The sequence below is a fragment of the Eschrichtius robustus genome, chromosome 20 (genome assembly GCF_028021215.1).
Source record: "Eschrichtius robustus isolate mEscRob2 chromosome 20, mEscRob2.pri, whole genome shotgun sequence".
Classification (NCBI taxonomy): Eukaryota; Metazoa; Chordata; class Mammalia; order Artiodactyla; family Eschrichtiidae; genus Eschrichtius; species Eschrichtius robustus.
The window spans coordinates 57,804,550-57,822,873 of record NC_090843.1 but is presented as its reverse complement, the minus strand read 5'-3'; the positions used below and the strand labels follow the sequence as shown (position 1 = coordinate 57,822,873).

At 58.5% G+C, this 18,324-nt stretch overlaps 4 protein-coding genes across 6 annotated transcripts; all 4 read right to left on the bottom strand.

Annotated features, from left to right (window-relative positions):
- Window positions 1–33: 33 nt before the first annotated feature.
- FGF11 (fibroblast growth factor 11) lies at window positions 34–6,331 on the bottom strand. 3 transcript variants are annotated; one of them, XM_068530563.1, is made up of 5 exons: window positions 4,824–6,331; window positions 3,057–3,167; window positions 2,749–2,852; window positions 1,929–2,127; window positions 34–1,661 (listed from the first exon to the last, which is right to left on the bottom strand). In XM_068530563.1, exons 1-5 carry the CDS (start codon window positions 5,014–5,016, stop codon window positions 1,414–1,416), a joined length of 855 nt encoding a protein of 284 aa, XP_068386664.1. In that variant the 5' UTR covers window positions 5,017–6,331; the 3' UTR covers window positions 34–1,413. The 3 variants fall into 3 exon arrangements, with proteins under 3 accessions (XP_068386664.1, XP_068386666.1, XP_068386665.1); XM_068530565.1 differs by having other exon boundaries at window positions 3,057–3,222; window positions 4,824–4,866; XM_068530564.1 differs by lacking the exon at window positions 3,057–3,167.
- Window positions 6,332–7,139: 808 nt separating this feature from the next.
- Window positions 7,140–9,285, bottom strand: TMEM102 (transmembrane protein 102). The gene is made up of 3 exons (XM_068530561.1): window positions 9,116–9,285; window positions 8,564–8,920; window positions 7,140–8,462 (listed from the first exon to the last, which is right to left on the bottom strand). The coding sequence occupies exons 2-3, from the start codon at window positions 8,775–8,777 to the stop codon at window positions 7,141–7,143; spliced, it is 1,536 nt and encodes a 511-aa protein (XP_068386662.1). The 5' UTR covers window positions 8,778–8,920; window positions 9,116–9,285; the 3' UTR covers window position 7,140.
- Window positions 9,286–11,115: 1,830 nt separating this feature from the next.
- Window positions 11,116–14,019, bottom strand: SPEM3 (SPEM family member 3). The gene is given in 4 exon segments (XM_068531783.1): window positions 11,116–11,235; window positions 11,237–13,557; window positions 13,676–13,733; window positions 13,882–14,019. Coding segments are annotated over 4 exon segments (2,637 nt in total).
- A 765-nt stretch (window positions 14,020–14,784) lies between these two features.
- On the bottom strand, window positions 14,785–16,514 carry SPEM2 (SPEM family member 2). The gene is made up of 3 exons (XM_068529667.1): window positions 16,377–16,514; window positions 16,168–16,225; window positions 14,785–16,034 (listed from the first exon to the last, which is right to left on the bottom strand). Exons 1-3 carry the CDS (start codon window positions 16,512–16,514, stop codon window positions 14,785–14,787), a joined length of 1,446 nt encoding a protein of 481 aa, XP_068385768.1.
- Window positions 16,515–18,324: the final 1,810 nt, after the last annotated feature.

Below are 18,324 nucleotides of genomic sequence, written 5' to 3'. Positions count from 1 at the left end.
CCTGCTACCCACAGATGGCAGACAACACTTCAATTGTATAAATCGTCTTTAATTGAGAAAGCATGGAGTGGAGACCGGTCCCCTGGGAGCAGAGCCTTTTTGGGTACCTAACATCCAGCTGAGGTAAAGCAAGTTCTATACAGTTAGAAGCTGGAGGGGTGTATGAGGTCTAGAGACCAAGAGGCCCTCACCCTCCTTGGCCTGACCTGTAGGGGAGAAGGGTGGGACTTATTGCTGAATTGGGGTTTCCTCATTTGGGGGGGTCAAAGCTATGTCCCATTTGTCTTTTTTATTCTAGACCCATTACCCTAAAGACCTCAGCTTTAAAGGGGACCTGGAAGGAATTCCTGCTGAGGTAGCTAAGTGTTCATGTCCCCCCAACCCAGGCACAGGTCCAGTCATGCCATAGTTCTGGCCCCTTCCCCATCCTAGCTGCTCTTCCATGAGCCAGGGATTCCTTCCAAAATTCCTCTGCCCTTCCTCAGCCTCTGTTCCCTGGCAGGACCCCAGCTGAGTTGCAGGAGCTAGAAACTGCATGTAAAAAATAAGGTTAGCATTCTATAGGAAGAATAAGATTTTTGGAAAATTGTCTAGGGAAAACAAGAAGTGGTTCTTGATCCATCCAGAACTTAGTTCTTTGTGAATCATAGCTGTGTCCTTTCCAGAGCTCCTGCTTAACAGGTATCACTAGAGAAGGTGGGAGCGTGGGTCTAGAACTCTTACTCTAGAGCAATAACATGGCTATATAGGCTCTAGTTCCATCCTAGAGGGAAGGGCTGAGAGTCGTGGTCTATGTCCTAGAGCTGAGATTCAGAAGGAAGTATGGCTCCGTACGTGTGTAGAACATCACGCTCTAGAATTGGGTGTCTCTGGGGTAAGAAAGTTAAACCTGTGGTGATCTGAGACTGGCTCAATTCAGGCCAAGACCAACAGCTGGACAGGGCCCAAACCCAGCCTCTCTCCACTTGGAAACCAGGGGTCCATCTGGGTGAAGGACAGAAGCCTGATGGATCCAGAACAGAGCCTGGCAGCATGCCTGTGTTCCAGCACAGACCCTGAGTGCAGAAATGGCCCTGGCTGGGGTGCCTGGTGTTCCAGAACCTGTCTGGAACAAGGCAAAAGGTGGAGTAGGGAAAGAAGGAAACTAATCCTGAGCGCCAGTGGACCTATAAATCTATGGCTTGGTGGCCATGAAAAGGGCAAAGGGCTCCAGGAACTGGCTGAGCCCGGGGTGCGGAAGATTTATGCCCTGGTTTTGTCAGTTTTGGAACTCCCCGCGCCATCTCGGGAAAAGGCTTTGGAGGGTGTGAGTGTGGAAGGAAAGAAGTGATCAGCCAGGACCATTTTCAGACATCCCCCTCTCTGACCCCTTTCCCGGGCCCAAGGATCTGAGGGTCTCAGCAGCCCCGGAAGTCACGGCCGGCCCCTAGGCTCCCTCTGGGTAGAGCACCTGGTGGGACCTGGCTGCTCAGGGCATGAGCGTGGCAGCAGGGGTGAGAGCAGGGCCAGAAGCAGGGCTGGGAGACAGGCTGTGGTGGTGGCGAGGGCAGGGAGCCTCCAGTCCGGGGACTGCATGGCAGGGGGCAGGGGGCCGGGGGCCGGGGGCCTGGAAGGGGAGGTCTCAGGGACACTGTGGAGAGAAGGCTCCCGGTACACAGCCACTGTGAAGGGGAGAGAGAGGAGCAGGAAGGAGAGTTAGGCACCAAGAGAGCTCTGAAAGGGCTCCCTTCCCCTACAGTCCTCCTCTGGGAACCCACAGAAGGAGAGCTTCCCAAACCTCCAAAGGCCAGAGCCTTCCTGGCTTGACCTGTCATAGCATGTGTCCTCTTAAAACACTTATAGCCCCTTAGCTGTGTGTCACTAAATGTCCATGTCAAGGTCAATACCGTCCCATGTGGTCCACCTCTTCCCTGGGGGTCCATACTCACCCTCCAGGAGCTTGGGCACAAAGTGGGCGGCTGCCTTGGTCTTCTTGACTCGATTTCCCTTCATGACTCGGCCCTCCTTGTCCAGGCCCAGGTACCAGGACCGGCCAGAACGACGCTGGCGATAGAGAGCAGAGGCGTACAGGACATAGTAGTTCTCAGAGACGCACTCCTTAAAGCGACACTCAGCTGTGAAATGTGGCTGAGGAGACAAAGACCCAGAAAGGCACACACAGACAGAAAGACAAAAAGACACATCACTGAACAGAAGGGAGCCCTGGGAAGAACAAGGCAGGATATAATCCATACGTTTGAGACTGGGAGAGCCAACTTCTGAGCCCACGCAGGAACTGGGAGAAAGGGAGGATGAGGAAGAGTCTGGTGGCCCCCGAGGGCCAGGAACTAGACTTCTGGGGGCCTGGAATAAGAAGATAACTTCTCTCTGCTCTACTCCCAACCTCTCACCATCCAGGGGACCTGGAGGGAATTTCTGCTTGGAGGAGTTCCTGAATCCTTCCCCAGTATCCTGAATGACTCTGGGGAAGTGAGTAATAATGAGGTCTAGAGGAGGTTGGAGAAGACACAGGGGTTCTAAAAGGTTGAAAGAGTTGGACCTTCAAAGAGCCTGGGGGTGTTTAGGAGGCTATTGGAGGAGAAGGGATTGGAGGGACCCTAGAGGAGGTGCTTGGGAGCGGGCAGTGAGGACAGGGTGTCGGCAAGAGCTGCAGGGAGAGGAAGCCCTGAGCTGCAAAATATCTGCAGTTGGGAAGGCTGTAGCTAGGGGAGTCCCCTGACTCCAGGCCACTCTGCCCCCTTGTCTCACCGAGCTGTAGAGCAGCCCCTCAGCGTTCATGGCCATGTAGTGACCCAGCTTGGCACTCTGGATGGTGACTACACGGAGCCCCACAGGGATCAGGTTGAAGTGGGCTGGGGGTGGAGAGAAGAGGTATCAGTACCCCAAGCCTCCAATCCCCATCTGAGCCCCCCCTCAATTCTGGTCCCAGTTCTACTTCTTCCTTTGCGGGGTCAAAGAGCCAGACTGAAAACAACAGAACCTGAAGCCACAATAGGATTGTCATCTCCTATGCCTGCTCTCCCCCTTCCCACCCAGCAGCTGGCTTCCCCTCTCACTGAAAGAGCTGGTGTCCTCTGGGGTGCCCTGGATACTCCCGTCGGGATTCGCCTGGAGGTAGAAACCCTGGCAGCAGAACAGTTTGGTGACGATGCCTTTGAGCTGAGGCTCTGGAGAAAGAGACATTCATCTTGGAACATGACATCTCTGTTCCCAGAAGCATTGCTACACTTGGCGGGATCAGAGGAGAGAAAGAAAGGAGGATGGAGGGAAGGAAGAGGGTCCCAGGGCCCCAGCTCCCTGACCCTCTAAGCAAGGTCTCTCCCACCTCTCTTTGACTCCAGAGGAAGCTGGGGTGTGGGTCCCTTCTGCTTCCTCTAACCAGCTTTCAGTTTAATTGATTGAAATTTATTTAAAGGCTTAATTCCTACTCTACAGCTCAACCAGAATGGGGGGAGGGGAGAAGAAGGTAGAGGAAGGGGAGAGATACATGGAAAGGCAGAGGACAAAGGGAGACAGGCAGAGCTGCTGAAGCGGCAGTGTGTTTGCGAATGTGGGGGGCAGTAAGGTGACCCCAGGGTAGGGGCGCCCCCTCAGGAGTGGGGGTGGGACTGGGCCTGACGCTGACTCAGCACCTGCTGCTGCGGCTGCCGCTCGCTTCTCGCGGGCCTCGCCTTGGCCCAGCGCCGGCCTGTCTGACACTGACCCATCTGTCTGTCTGTCTGTCTGTCAGTCTGCTGGCTCGCGGGGGCCCAGCCCTCCCTGAGGCTCAGCCTCTCCCCTTCAGCCAGGTAACCCGCCTGGGATGGGGGATATTCGGTAGCAAACCAAGGAAATGGGGGAGGGGGCCAGGGAGCTGGTGAGGCAGGCTGACTCACGTGGGGGCTGGGTCCCACTCAAAGGGTGGGCTGCGGACCGTACCACTGCGGAGGGCCGGCGGCGGGGGGAGGAGGACGCCAGCGGGGGGCGGGGGGGTCTCCCCCTAGGGGAGCTGGGAGCGGGCGGGAGCGAGGCCAGAGGGACTTCCCGCCTGTCGCACCTGGACGGGGACCACACGCTAACCCTCACAACTCTCCTCCCCCGGCGCTTGCGGCCGAGTTCCCGGTACCCCCTCGTAGATGGTACGACCCCCAGTCTCCGTGCGGGTATCCAGCCGTGTAGTGTGTCTGAGTTCCTCGCGGCAGAGGGTCCCCTGAGCCCGTGGGACCCGATTTCGGAGTCGCGTAGGCGGTCATGGGGGAGTGCCCAGCTCCCTTCTTGAAGTGCGGGTCACGGGAGGAGGGCGCACAGAGGGGCGGACTGGCGAGGTAGCTGCAAGGACACCCCGGGGAGAGCTGGGGAGATTGGTACCGAGCCAGGCAAGCTCGGCGAGGAGGAACGGAGCCAAGGCTCGGAGGAGCGGGAGAAGCGGGGCGGGGGCGGGGCTGCCGGAGCCGCAGAAACCCTCGGGGTGACCCAGGCGTCCGGAACCCCCAGGCCCCTCCGCTCGGCATTGAAAGAATCGCGAGAGACCGCACGTAGGCAGAGGACGGTGGGGGTGGGGACTCGTGTGTTGGGAGGAGGGGCGAGCGGGAGCTGCCAGGCTTCGGGGCACCAGGCTTAGCCCCTCAAGCCTTCCCCTTGCCCTCGAAAGCAAGGAGACTCGGGGTTATGGGCGAGAGAGAAGGGAAACTGAGGCATCGTCTGGCCGAGAGTTTGTGGTCCAGGCGCACCCCCTTTCACTTTCGGGGAGCCGCCGTCAGTCGGGCCCCGCTCTTCCGAGTCCCTGGCCTCATCCTCCCAGGCAGAGAGACCCCCGGCCCGGAGACCCCGCCCCAGCCACTCACCCGGGCAGCGGTCCGGCCGCGCGGGCCGCCCCCCGCACAGTCGCACCTTGGACAGCAGGATGAGGAGCTGCTTCTGGCAAAGGGACTTGGTGCCGCGGGGACACACGCGCCGCTGCGCTGACACGGGCCGGCTGCCCCCGGGCTCGCGGACCTCCCGCTTCTGCCGGATCAGGCTGCTGGCCGGTGCCGCCATGGCGCCCCGGGAGGAGACACCCCAAAACCGGCAGGCTCCCGGAGCGCGCTGGGCCCCCCCAGAGAAGCCCGCTAGCTCACCAGGACATGGTCTTGCCTCTCCGGTCCGACTCGCCGCCTCACCCACGGGACCTGAGGATAAGCCCTAGACGACCCCCACCCCAGGCACCAGCTCCCACCCTTGGGCCTCGTGCTAGCTTCGCCAGACCCAGCAGCCTATGTACCTCTCAGTTGACCCCACCCTCGACCTTTGCCCCCCACAGAAAACTCCCCCTTCTCTGATCTCCAGTGTCCCTGTCCCCCACTAACACTATCCCAAAGCCAAGACCCTCAAATTTTCCAGGATGTGGTTCCAATATCCCCAGGCACCTTTCCACCCTATTTCCGGGCCCTGCACTCCTGCCAAAGCCACTCTTGTAATTTTAAGGGTGTGGGTCCTTAGCTTTGGGGATATTAGCTCACCCCACCCCTGCTGGGGTGCTGCCAGTGTCTAGGAAGAACCCAACCTTGGTGTCTTTTCCTTTGCCACCCTCTAAGTGAAGAATCCCCCACTTTTTTTCACTGAAATCCCCAAAAAACTATGCCTTGAAATATCCAGACTGTCGCCAATCAGCAAGAAGAGGTTCCCAGACCCTGTCTCTGGACGATACCGGTTTTTACCAAGTCACCCCCATTTCTAGTGGCACAGGGTTCCAGCTGCTGAGCCCCTTTCCTCACCTTGTTACCCTCCACTCCTTTTGAAGTCACCTCCAAATCCGCCCTTCCTAGTGGTTACACCAGGTGGTTGTCTGGAGGGCCCTCTGTCACCTCGGAATAAGGAGCATAGGTTTTGGGCTTTTTTGTTTTTTTCTGGCAGCCCCTAATTTCCTCGGGGACAGCTGGTGCTGTTTAGATCCCACGCCCTCCAATCCAACCAGCCCCCCGAGAGAGGAGTGCACCCACGTTGTCACGGGTCCCCAAATGTGAACAGACCCGCTATAAGTCAGAGCGCATCAGAGCTTTCTGCGACAGGGCTTCCTTGTCCTCCCCGGGACTGCCTATAGCACCCCCTCTTCCTTCCCCGACGCCCCTCAACCTGTCCTGTCTTGTCGATCCGGGGACGGCTGGCGCTGGCTCCGGTTCCAGGCTCCTCCCTCCCTGTACCCCGCAAGCGGAGCTTCCCCCCACGCCCGGCTAGGCGTCCCGGACCCCAGGAAGGAGTGAGGGTGTCTCCGCAGAGCGCCCTGGTCTGGCGAAGTGAGCACTGGGCCTGGCGGCTGGACCAAGCGGAGCGGCGGCAGCGGCGGCAGCGGTAGCGGCTGTGGGAAGCTGAGGCGGCGGCGACAGCAGCTCTCCCCTCCTCCGAGAGCCGGCCCGGGGGCGGGGCAGGGGGCGGAGACTCCGGGAAAGAGGTGGGGGGGGGTGAAGCTGGGCGGGCGGAACCCTGGGGTTCCTTGGAGGCAGGGAGTGGGGACGGTCTTAGAGACAGGCGGAGCCGAGACAAGGCCGCATGTCTCGCATGTCTCGGGGTTCAGAGGAGGAGGGACAAGGAGGCGACTCCACTGAATGGAACTCTGGATGGGGGGAGAGGTTGGGCTTAGATAGATGGAATGGCAGATGCCCCGAGAATGGAGAAAGGGACCCTACTGCCCGGGATGGAGGACAGAACTGGATGAGGAAGGTGGGGGGAATAACTGAAGAGATAGCGGTGGTGGTGAGGTCTAGCCTGGGGTGAAATCCGGCCTCCTTAATATCTCTGCTTTTGTGTGAGACAAATTGGTCAGTCCCTGGTCTCCATACCTTTCTCCTTTACACGTTTTTTCAGCAAATATGTTACCCCCATCCCTATTGACTCCTAAGAGAAAAGACCATAAGAACTGGCGGGAGATGGATGCCAGAGGCTACACGGGAGCAGGAGGGGTGCTGGCCACAGATTTGGAAAGTGGAGAGGCCAGAATGGAACGACCTGTGCCAGGGATGCGGCAGGAGGAGGGTGGGAGGAAGCGGAGGAACCGGCGAGGAGGCCTTCTAGAACGGGTTCTTCGGGCCCAAGGCGCTCAGCTGTCTCCCAGGTGAGGGGAGAGCAGTCCCCTCCACATCCCGCTGGCCAACAGAAGCACATTCCAGGTTAGTAGGAACAGCGTCTTTAATGGGCCCCGCCTCCCACGCCGGCTAAGCCGCCCCCCTTGCGTGCAGCCTTGGCCTCTTCCACAGCGGCGCGCAGGGCGCGGGCAGGGTCCCTGCGAAGCAGGGCCAACGCCCCGAGCAACGAAGCGGCGCCGTCCCCCGCACCGAGCTTTTGGCCACTCAGAAAATAGTGGGGCAGAGTCCCGGCCTCGAGCACCCGGCCCAGCTCATCCAGCAGCCCGAGGCAGCAGGCGCCCGCATTCTCGGGTCGCGCCAGATAGAGCGCGGGCAGCCGCTCGCACGCCCAGTAGAGCAACGTCCGCAGGAGATAGGGCGCCGCGACCCTAGTCCCGGCCACCAGCGGGCGCAGCAGCGCCTGGGCCGCCGCGTGCGCTTGCAGCAGGGGAACGGGTATGCGCGTCTTGAGCGCCAGCTCTTGGCGGGCGAAGCAGAGCTGCCATCCGGAGGCGCCCGGCCGCTCTGTGCCGCCGCCGCCGGGCACCAGGTAAAAGGAAGACGACTCCGAGGCCAGCGGGCCGGCCCACGAGTGGCTCCGAGCCTCCTGGGGCCAGCCGGCCACGGACACCACGGGGATCAAGTCGAAAAGCAGGAGGCGGCGCGGGGGCCCCGGCGTAGCCAGGAGGATGGTGGTGACCCCCGCGTAGCGGGCTGCGTGGACCAAGCGCGGGGCACCCGGGACCGGAAACAGGGACTCAGCGACCGCAGCCAGCGAAGCAAAGAACCAGGCAGCCACCTGGGCGGGGCACAATGTGGGCCATGCCTCCCGAGCCGCCGACGGCTGTGGCACTGGGCTAACGTCGGCTGCTTTGGTGACGTCACCATTCGTTTTTTTCAGTGGTGAGGGAAAGTCAACATCGGTTACGTCTTGTTGAGGCAATTCTGCCACTGAAACATTACTAGGTGATTTTTCCAAAGAGTCGTGTGCCTCAGGCTCAGTGACGTCACCGTGCAGCTGGTCCACGGAGATTTGCGGATCCTTGGGAGTTTCTTTGCTTTGGGCTGGGTGGATCGAATCACGTCCTCCTGGGACTGGGGGTCCTAGGCAATCCTGCCATGCCTCCCGGACCGAGGTTCCGCGTACTTGCTCTGGGAGGAAAAGCCATGCGTAACAGGATCCCACGTCCGGTTGCAGCTCCTGCCCAGTGCCATCTAGCGAAAGCACGGGCACCAGGAGGGTGAAGCTGGCGTCGTAGTGAGGTCCCCGAGCGTAGGGACCTAGAGGCGCAGGCCCCAGATCCAGGGAGCCCTCGCGAATCCCGCCACGAAGCAGCAAGAGCTCTGCCTGAGGAGGAAAGCGAGGGTCCCGGCGGTGAACGAGACCTAAGGAAAGAGAAGGGATCATAAAGGCGTGATCCAGAGCCGGGGCGGGGTGAGGCGGAGCTGAGAGCTGCAAGTTCCCGAAGGCTGGGAGGGTTACTTACCAAGCAAAGAGAAAACAAAGTCCTTGGCCTGGAGGAGATCTGGTCCTGGCTTGGGACCTTCACTCCAGCTCTCCTGCACACCCAGCTCCTGGATCAGCTGGGTTAGTTCTTGCAGCTGCGCCCCAGAGCAGAAGTCGATGTCCGTGAGCGGCCGGGCTGGGGCTGGGGGCGGTGGGCCCCACCAGGGAGCACTCCCCCAGACCGCGGAAGCCATATGGCTCTGTCGTTTTGGGGCTAGGAAATACACAGACGGGAGGAAGCCCAGACGGGCCGTTCCTTTTGCTGCGGAAAACTGGCCCCCGTTCTTTTCTCTTCCAGAGGCCAAGAGGGTTCCCAAGGCACAGTCCGCCAATGGGTCTGCAGACGAAGGACCCTAAATTTAGTCTTGAAAGGGAACAAATAAACACCTCCTCCGTCCTTGCCCTTTTCTCATATGCTGGTCCCCGCCCCCATGGAACGGTTCACCTGACTCAGCAGGTAGAAAGTAGCTGTTTGGCCCCTCCTAAGGAATGCAGTAGCCTCCTTCGCTGCCCCTTGTCTACGTCCCCTTACCTCTTTTTCAGAAGAGGCTAGTGGTTTACGGCTTCCCTCTTAGGGGTAGCTACAAAGGCTGGGAAGAGAATGGATAGGAAGATTCAACAGGTAACTTCTTCCTGCTGCCTGCAAGGCCACGCCCCTAAATTATAACCACGCCCCTTTCTGGAGGCTGTCGGGGTGGTTCCGGACCAGCCCGTCCTCTAGTCAGAGTTCAGTCCATCCTTTCGCTCTGCAGAGATCTCGCGGCTATCCTGGGAGTTGTAGTTTGTCTTCAAAACTACCAGGGCATTGGGACCACGCCCCCACATCCTTTCCGGTTCCGTTGAAGTAGTGCCTGATGGAAGTTGTAGTTTATATGGAGATAAGCTATTCTGTGTCTTTACAAGGCCAGGTCAACCGCACAAACACTCGTTGGTGTTAGAACAGAGGCCTAATAGGATGGATCTGAATAGCAAACAATCATGAGGGACATACGCTAGGGCATGCGGAGAAATAGGGGACTCTACATCTCACTTGGGAGTAGAGGAGCCCTGGTCATTTAAATCTAGAAGGGTTCTTGCATGCAATTATAACTTCATCTTAGAGGTGAGACTGCAAGCCTAGAAAGGTTGCACATGACTTGTCCAAGGTCAGAGCTGAACCAGAGAGGTGTTGGAAATGGGCTCTCCCGCTGGGACGTATCTCCTTGGAATCGGTGGTGGTAATGTTAGACAAGAACACACCGATAGTGTGCCTGTAGCGACCCAGGGATGGACATCTGACTCAGGGAAGGGACATATTAGTGTTGCCCACCTCAGACACACAAGTGGTGGCAGGGAAAACACTTTGCAATCTCGCAGCTTATGTGTGTATACAGAAGAGTTATCAGGACTGAAAATCAAGTCCAGAGGAAACTCCAGCTGGGCTAGGGCAGGGCAATGAAGAATTATGAGGGGAAGGAAATTGCTTTCAGCGGCCAGTGCTATCATGGACACAGCTTAAGTCCAGGCTGAAACTAGGAGCCAGAATAATAGGACAGAAAGATAGGACACCAGAGCCACGCTCACAGATTAGACCAATGCATGCTGGACCAGGAATTCTGACATTCCTTTTTCCCAGGGGTCTGTCTCCACAGTGAACTAGGCCTAAGTCCATGGGCAAGAAAATTAAGTGGAGACACCTCGAGAAAATTAGAGGCCTCTGAAGGAGGGCACCGTCAGAATCCAAGGCTCAATTTGGGGAGCCTAAAACACAAAGTTTCCTAGTCACTGACCAAGCGAGGTCTTCTCCCTCAGTAACCAAGAGCCCCAAACACAGCCCAGAACGGGGGAGGCAAGTTTCCAAAGCTCTGGTCGTGACCCAAGAGACCAGAACAGGAAAACTGAAGCCTGGGCTCTTTCTCACAGTCTGGGGAAATCAGGCGTTGGGTGTCCATGCCTACATCTTACCTCCCCCCCACAGGGTGGCTTCTGAGCCACCCTAAAAAGAACTAAGTTCTCTGGGCTCTGGGGGAGCTTTAAGATGCTGGGGGTGGGTGACAGGGAAAGGAAAATTGCTCTAAACTCTGAAGCACTGCTCTCCAATAGCATTTTCCATGATGATGGAAACGTTCTAAATCTGTGCCGTCCAATACAGTATCCGCTAGCTCCAAGTGACTACTGAGCACTTAGAAGATCATGACACTGAGGAACAGAATTTTTTTCCTTTTTGGCCAAGCCATGAAGCTTGCAGGGTCTGAGTTCCCCGACCAGGGATTGAACCCCGGCCACAGCAGTGAAAGCGCCAAGTCCCAACAACTGGACCACCAGGGAACAGAATTGGAGGCCAGGGAAATTCTGTTCCCTGAGGAAGAGAATTTTTAACTTTTTAACTTAATTTTTAACAGAATTACTTTTCCTTAATTTTAACTAATTTATATGCTAATAGGCATATTTGGCTAGTGGCTACTGTAATTGACAATGCAGCTCTAGGGCCCTGGAGATAACGGATTTAGCTAGAAAGCGATGGAGGGAAAGCAGGGATAGCTTAGGTCCTCATCAGGCCCTGTGGGATGGGGCTGGGGTGGATGTCCTCACACAACCACAGAACACTTCTCTTGTCTCTTTATTCCTCACGCATATCTGTCCCCTGATATCCCCACTCCTTGATGGTCTCCGGTGAGTTGTTGGATGTCTCTCGGTGAAGGCGCCTGGGAGACAGAGCTTCGCATTTGTCCCTGCCCGCTGTGAACTGTCTCTGGCGGGCGTCAAAGACCACATGCCCTAGCCGGGTGCCTGACCCAGGACAGTAGGGCTTCCAGCTGGTCTTGGGAGGCGTAGACATCTGGCGATTGTTCTGGCAGGCTGGAGGAACTGTATCCATGGGGTGGTACACCCAGTCTTGGCTGCCTGCTCGCCGGGAGGATGATTGCAGCTCAATCAGCACAGGTACCTCTGAGAAGGTTTGCAGGTCATTGTAGGTCAACTGAGCCTTGGGAGAGCAGGCGTTCTGACTGGGTGGGACAGAAGTCCATGGTATGTGCTGCCCTGCATCCTCCTTTCGAGGAACTGCCTCAGATCTAAATAACTTTCGGGTCTGATGTGGGCCCAAAGCTTGGACAGAGTCAGTTCCTAGAGGGTTCTTGTGGAGGCCTGGAATTGGGGTAAGGCCTGGGGTCCTTTGGAGGACAGAGCCTTGGTTGAGGCCTAGACTCTCACGAAGTTCAGGGGGTTGGGGCTGGTTTGGGGTTTGGGACGTAGTGGATAACTGGGGACGGATGGGGCCCTGGGAAGAGAGGACAGACGGAGGAGACTTGGAGGTTGGGGGAAAGGTGGGGGGTTGTATTAAGGCGGAGGGCTTCTGGTGGTTGCTGTGTTGATGAAGGACAAAGGATCTGGGAGAAACAAGAGGCAGAGAAAGAGTGCATGGTGGAGGCATGGCGCATGGTGAGCTCTGGGCACTGGTTGGAGAATGGAAGCAAGGTTGAGAAGGTGCAGCATCCTTGGAGTACACCAGGAATTTGGGGTAGACTGGAGCCTGGGGGTCCGTGTTTCTCTTCTCAGAACTGCAAGGATGGAAGCTGCAGTAAGGGAAGGTCTTGGACTGCACAAATTTGTCTTTGGCATCATTTGAGATCTTCCATTCCATATTCCCCAACTCCAGGTAACCCAGTATGGATCCTGTGGAGGGCTTGGCACTGTCCCCACTACATTGCTTCAGTGTTTGCTCAGCTGTACCAGAGCTCACCAGACCATGCCCCTCTTGGGGCCTGGAGACGGTACCCAAGTCCTTTCTGGAGTACCCAGAGTTCTGAGGGGGACACACATGGACCACGTTCTGCTTTACCCTGCGGGCATCGTAGACCACCTGGCCGGAGGAGAGGCCTTGGCTGAAGGCAGACAAGGTAGAGGGAATAGAAGCTAGGATGGGGGTAGGGGTGGTGGAAGGGACCGGAGTGGTCGTCAGGGCCATGACCGGCACTGGGACAGAGGTTGTGGCAGAGATCGGGACAGGGGCTGGTGTAGGGGCTAGGGCAGGAGTAGTAGCAGGGGCAGAAGTTGGGGGAGGGACTGGGGCCGAACGTGGGGGAGGGACCAGAGTGTTGGCATGGGTATAGGTCAGATGAGCATGGGTCAGGGTGCAGAGAGAAGTGTGGCCCAGGGACTGGGCTGAGGCATTTGAGGGGGCCTGGGCTGGGGTATGGGCTGAGGTATGCTCAGGGCCATGGACCTGGGCAGGGCTGTGCTCAGGGGTGAGGGCTGGGGAGGGGGTCTGGGCCTGGGGGCTGGTGTGCTCAGTGGGGTGGAACGTGGAGCAAGTCTGGGCCTGAGGTGGGGCGTGCTCAGAGGGGTGGGTTGAGGAGAAGTTCTGGGCCTTGGCAGGTGTGCGCCCAGTGGGGTCCACTGGGGAGAAGGCCTGGGCCTGGGCGGAAGTGTGCTCATGGGCGTGGCCTCGGGAGCAGCTCTCGGCCTGGGGGGAGGTGTGCTCAGGGGGGTGGGCTGAGGAGAAGGTCTGGGCCTTGGCAGGAGCATGCGCAGGGGGCTGAACTGGGGGGCGGGTCTGGGCCCGGCCTGGGGCCTGGGCTGGGTCATAGTCTGGGGTCTTCCTCTTGCTCTCTTGGGGCAGGCGGAGTGGAAGCACGTCCACCTTGCTCATCCTGCGGAGCTTGGAAGATGTCTCTTGCCTGGAGTAAAAGGTGGCTCGGGACTTTAAGGCTGTGACCGGAGGGGCCTCGCCAGCTCCCACTACCCCCTCCTTCCACAGTCCCCGTGGAGCCTCCATGGGAGCCCCAGCCCGTCCACACTGAGGCGGCATCCAGCAGCACCCAGAAGCCTTCTCATCATTTGTGACTGGTATCCAGGAGTCAAGGTGGTTTGGGTGCCCGAGCAGGAAGCTTGGGCGATGGCGGAAGCGGGAAGAAACTCTTGAGCACAGGTTCTTGGGATCCACGGAGCAGCGCATGCACATGCGATGGCTGCCTACACAGCTGGCTTGCTTGTCTGCGGGGAAAGGCGAGATGGGACAGGGCCTGTGTTCCTGAGGGGCTGAGAATCGAGGCAGGGATAGAAGAAAGGGGACAGGCCCACATCCCCTGAGCCCACGCTGGCGCCCACTCACCTTTGGGGAAAACATGACGGAAGAGTGTCCGCAAGGAGCTCTTCAGATGCCTCCAGAGCTGAGGGAAGCAGGGGAGGGGGGAGGCCGGGAGCAGGGTGAGCCCTGAAATCCAACCCTTGTCCGGCCACACCCCAGCAGCCCTCCCACCTCAGCCCCTTCAAGACCCCAGGGCTCCCCCAACCCCACTGCCCAGATCCTGCCCTGACCAGAGTCACCACGTTGATCCCCACGTTGAGCAAGATGAAGCTGCCCAGGATCAGAAGAATCGAGTCTCCTAGTTCCTGGCATTTCCTGGGGTTGGTGCCAGAGCACGGCTGGGCTCGGTAGTGGGTTTGCTCACCCATGGCCGCGGGTCCCAGGACTGCCTTGGGCCCCTGGCCTCCACATACTCACTGGGAGCCAGAGGGGGAGAAGGACTGGGTCATAATGGGGCAGGTGGTTGGGGTCACAATGAGGGAGGGGGAGGAAAAGGAGGGCCCAGGGTGGCATTCGCTGGTAACCAGGGTCAGGTAAGCTGAGCCTGGACAGTCAAACAGGGCCCGGAGGCCGGCCCACCTCCCCTCGAGCGGTGAATCATTCGCTCACCGCCCGCTGACTCACTTGTTCAAATGACACATTCCATCTCTTGGCCCCTCCTGAGACTAGGAAGACCTTGGCCTCAGAGCCCTGGGGAAGGCCTGGCTGGAGTCCAGAGCCTCAGCCTTCTTCATGCCCTTCACTGGGCGTGGAGCTGGACCTGCCCAGATGTGGAACCTCCCAGTTTGGAAGCAGCTTCTTGTATGAGGCTCTCTGGGGACAGGGACAGCTGAGACACAGAGGAGGTGCCCAGAGACCAGTGGTTTGGAGTCTGCAGCTGCAGATCTACTTAGTGCATTGTATAGGACCAGGAGGGGCCTGCTGGCAGGACTGTGGCCACTAAACCAAGGGGACCCTCAGGCCAAGAAGGGGACACCGGCTTCTTATTGCAGGAAGCCAAGGGCAGGGACCCAGGCTGGCAGAAGGAGTGGCGCTTCCAAGCCACAGACCACCAATGGTTCCTGGACTCTGGCGCTCTTTATTCCTCTCTCCATGCCCTGCCGCCCCCCGCCCCCGCCCCCGTTTGCTGCTGGTCAGTTCATTTTCCCCGTCTGGCTCCCGTGCAGAGAGGGCCTCGAGGCCGAGGTGGAAGGCGGCAGCGAGTTGGCCCGCGCTCGGCTCTCCTGCACTTGCCGCTTCAGTTCCAGGCTGTCATACACCTGGTAGCTGGCATTGCCCCCCGGGTTCCGGCTGAGTGGCATGAAGGTGGGCCGGGGCGGAAGGTGCTCGGTAGCCTGGACGTCGGGCAGGGGCTGGGAGGAGCGGACGAGCAGGGCTGAGCTGGGAGCCGGGGCCCGCCGGTAGGCCTCGGCCAGCACCGTGAGGGAGGCGGAGGTGGTCAGAGGGCGCCGCACGGGCGGCATCTCGGCCCATTCGGCCGCCCGGCGCCGTACCTCGTGGGGATCCCGGGAATAGTTCAAGTGTTCCGTGGAGGGGTGCGGGCTGCCGTTGGGCTGGCTGTGAGCACAGCTGGGGAGGCTCCGTCCGTGGGCCTGTGGGGAGTTGCGCTGCCGGGCTTCGGGCCGGCAGCCCCGAGGCTCCAGGGCGGATGGAGGCTCAGAGCCTTCCAGACCACGCCGCCGCTGATTCCAGGAGTCATACGGGAGCTGGCCCCTTGAGGGGTAAGTGCTGTGCCCCCCAGGGACCCACGAGGGGTTAGGGGGCAGCCGTCGGGGAGGTGGTGGAGACGAGGGCCACTGGTCAGCCTCCACGTTGCCCCAGATGCGGGATGGTGAGCAGGGGGCCCCGAGGGACTGCAGCCTTATCTCGGACTTGGCCTCCACGCGCTTGGGCATGCGGCGTGGCTCGGGCGACAGGTAGAGACAGGGTGGTGGCAGGCTGGCCAGGATCCCACCCTGGCGGCCCCAGAGGCCCACGTTGGAGGGCAGGCCCATCCGCTGGTAGAGCCCTCCCCAGCACCCCCGCGGGTACTTGGGTTGTGGGAAGGAAAGGTCATCCTCCTCCTCCAGGTAGGAGTCCGGGTCCTCCCGATCAAAGGAGGGCATCAGCCGCAGCTGTGACATCCTGTGGCTGCGATGCAGCCTATGGAAGACCGAGCGGCTGTAGGGGAATTGTGTGCGGTTCTTCGGTCTCCGCTGGTGGCTGCAGGGGCGGCGGCTGCAGCTGCGGCTACGGTTGTGGAGATGATGGTAGGAGGACGAGGAGTAGCAAGTGGGCCGGGCCATTTTCACTTCCACAGGGTCCAGGGTGCAGTGGATGTGGACGTCTCGGGCCTTGGCTGGAGGATATTTGGGGGAACTTTCACAAGCCTGCGAGATTTCATCTGGGGGAGGCGAGAGTCCGTGAGGGCAGGGCAACTGTCAGAAGAGTTCAGGGTTGGGAACCTGGGGGCCTGGGTTTCTAGGGCCCTGGGAATGGCGGGGGCGGGGTGCCCCCTACCTGTCTTCCGTACTTACTTTTCCGATTAATCCAATAGATGGTCTTGTCTAAGGCATTCTGGAGCCCATGCCATATCTGGGGGGAGGTGTGTGAAAATGAAGGCCAGGCTCTCTACCCTCACCCCCGTCCCAGCCAAGACCGTTCCTGCAGACGGAGGTGCAGGCTGCAGCTGGTTCCCACCCTCAGCCCTCTTCACCCCTACTGGTGGTCCCCAACCATCGCTGACCATAGCTGCCATGTTGATCCCAATGTTGACAAGAATGACAAGGCCCAGCAGCAGGAGTAGGAAGTCCTCCACATTCTGGGTACTTTCTTGGTATTGATGGCAGCACCCCAGGTTGTCATACCAGAGCTGGTTTTCCATGTTGGGGGGCTCCTCGGGCCACCTGGGCCGCCCCCCCCACCGGCCCTGACCCACACTGCACTCATGCCAGGACCTGGGGTCACCCACCAACAGGTGAGGGAGCATGGTCATAATGAGGCACGTAGCAGGGAGTCACAATGCGGAGGTGGCCAATCTTTCATCCACTCAGCTGGCCCTTTATGTGGCCATCTCTGCCCTCGGCTCCCACTACATGGAGCTTAGTCCCCAGGCCATGCTTAACTTGATTTGCAAACATGGTTGTTACAGATGAGAGACAGTCTTCATAGGGACTGAATCATGCATAAAGGATTTCCTCCATTTCATTGTTCGAGACATTATGGCAGCTTATGTAGCCTGTTGGGATTCCCCACCGACGCCTGCTTGGGGCCAGCAGCAAGGGTGACTAGATGGATGAGTGACAGTAAGAGTCCCCTCTGGGGTCGCCCCACTGCACCATCCCCTCCTTGTCCTGCCCATTTCCCAGTCATAACCCCTCTAGCACCCACCGTACCCACCCCTTCCTGGCCAGGGGTTGCAGCCTTAGGTGTTGGTGGTCACTGAGCCCACTGGCCACCTTTGCCAGAGACCAACCCCAACCATGGTTTCTCTCCTTCCTAACCAACTGCCCTCCCACTGAGCCAACCCTCCGAGTTGAAAAACGGTTAGCTGCTGTCTTAAGAAAACCACATGAAAGTCACAAAGCACAAAATAGATGTAATTGTTGATATGACAAAAGGAATCTACTATTATAAACCGGGTTCATTGCTGGGGTCTGTGAAAGTGGTACCGGGGGAACCTCAAGTCATTTTGTTTGCACAATGAACATCTCAACAGATATAGAGGAACAGGGAGTTCCCGGGAGGTCCAGTGATTAGGACTCCGTGCTTTCATTGCTGAGGGCCCCGGTTCAATCCCTGGTTGGCGAACTAAGATCCTGCAAACCACACTGCATGGCCAAAAAGAAAAAAAGAAAGAAAGAAATAGAAACAGCCAGTGGGCATTCTCCATCAAGACTCCAAACACATAGCAGGTGCTCAATATAGACCCACTTAATGGAATCAGCTTAAAATGATCAATAACGTTAGTCAAATGAAAATGAACAGAGAAGCAGGGTGATTCATAAAAGGCCTATCTGTTCACATTCCAGGAACCCATCTGGTATGGAAGGTGAGGTCTAGTCCCTTCGACCTGGCTCCTTGTTCCCAAGTTGTGTGCGTGTGTGTGATCCCAACCGTCTAGAAGTAGGTAGGGCCTGGGTTTCCCTGCTGTCCAGTGGATGCAATATTCTGATGAGTTTACATGGGAAACTGAGGAAGGTGGGAAGAGACTCTGATGGGCCAGGCTGACTCAGTAGCAATGGGAATCTACCTGTGGGAGCAGGGGGACGGAGTGTCTGAGGCCATGAAGTTGATCCTTGGTGTCCGTGTGACCACGAATAAGTCACTTGGCGTCTCTGAGCCTCAGTCTCCTCATTTGTGACATGGAAGTGCTAATCAGAGGAGTGAGGTCACAGAGGGCTGTGTGGAGGCAGCCCTTGCGAGTGTCCTCAATATTTTATCCTCCGCTCCAAGCCTTCTTGAGTGTACAGGAGCTTCGGGTTCTGACTGGGGAACTGTGAGGGCCTGGGTACCCTCACTCTCAGCCATCCCTCCCCAAAGAAACCAGGGCTTCAGAGGGACCACACCTCACCTGTAGTTGCAGCCTAAACCTGGGCTCTGGTCGGAGCCGGACCTCTGAGAGACTGAGGCCATGGGGATGAGGGTCTCCACTCAAGTGCAGTACTGCCTGGGGATCTGGAATGGGATTTGGG

What these genes read in the sequence shown, in the direction of transcription:
- SPEM2 (XM_068529667.1), bottom strand. Translation starts at nt 16,514, where the DNA reads ATGGAAAACCAGCTCTGGTATGACAACCTGGGGTGCTGCCATCAATAC. An exon ending in GGATCAACATGGCAGCTATG is followed by an intron (nt 16,226 to 16,376) that starts GTCAGCGATGGT and finishes ACCTCCCCCCAG; the next exon opens with ATATGGCATGGGCTCCAGAA. An exon ending in CTATTGGATTAATCGGAAAA is followed by an intron (nt 16,035 to 16,167) that starts GTAAGTACGGAA and finishes CGCCTCCCCCAG; the next exon opens with ATGAAATCTCGCAGGCTTGT.
- TMEM102 (XM_068530561.1), bottom strand. Translation starts at nt 8,777, where the DNA reads ATGGCTTCCGCGGTCTGGGGGAGTGCTCCCTGGTGGGGCCCACCGCCC. An exon ending in CTTTGTTTTCTCTTTGCTTG is followed by an intron (nt 8,463 to 8,563) that starts GTAAGTAACCCT and finishes CTCTTTCCTTAG; the next exon opens with GTCTCGTTCACCGCCGGGAC.
- FGF11 (XM_068530563.1), bottom strand. Translation starts at nt 5,016, where the DNA reads ATGGCGGCACCGGCCAGCAGCCTGATCCGGCAGAAGCGGGAGGTCCGC. An exon ending in GCGGCCGGACCGCTGCCCGG is followed by an intron (nt 3,168 to 4,823) that starts GTGAGTGGCTGG and finishes CTCTTTCTCCAG; the next exon opens with AGCCTCAGCTCAAAGGCATC. An exon ending in AGGGGCTGCTCTACAGCTCG is followed by an intron (nt 2,128 to 2,748) that starts GTGAGACAAGGG and finishes TTGTCTCCTCAG; the next exon opens with CCACATTTCACAGCTGAGTG.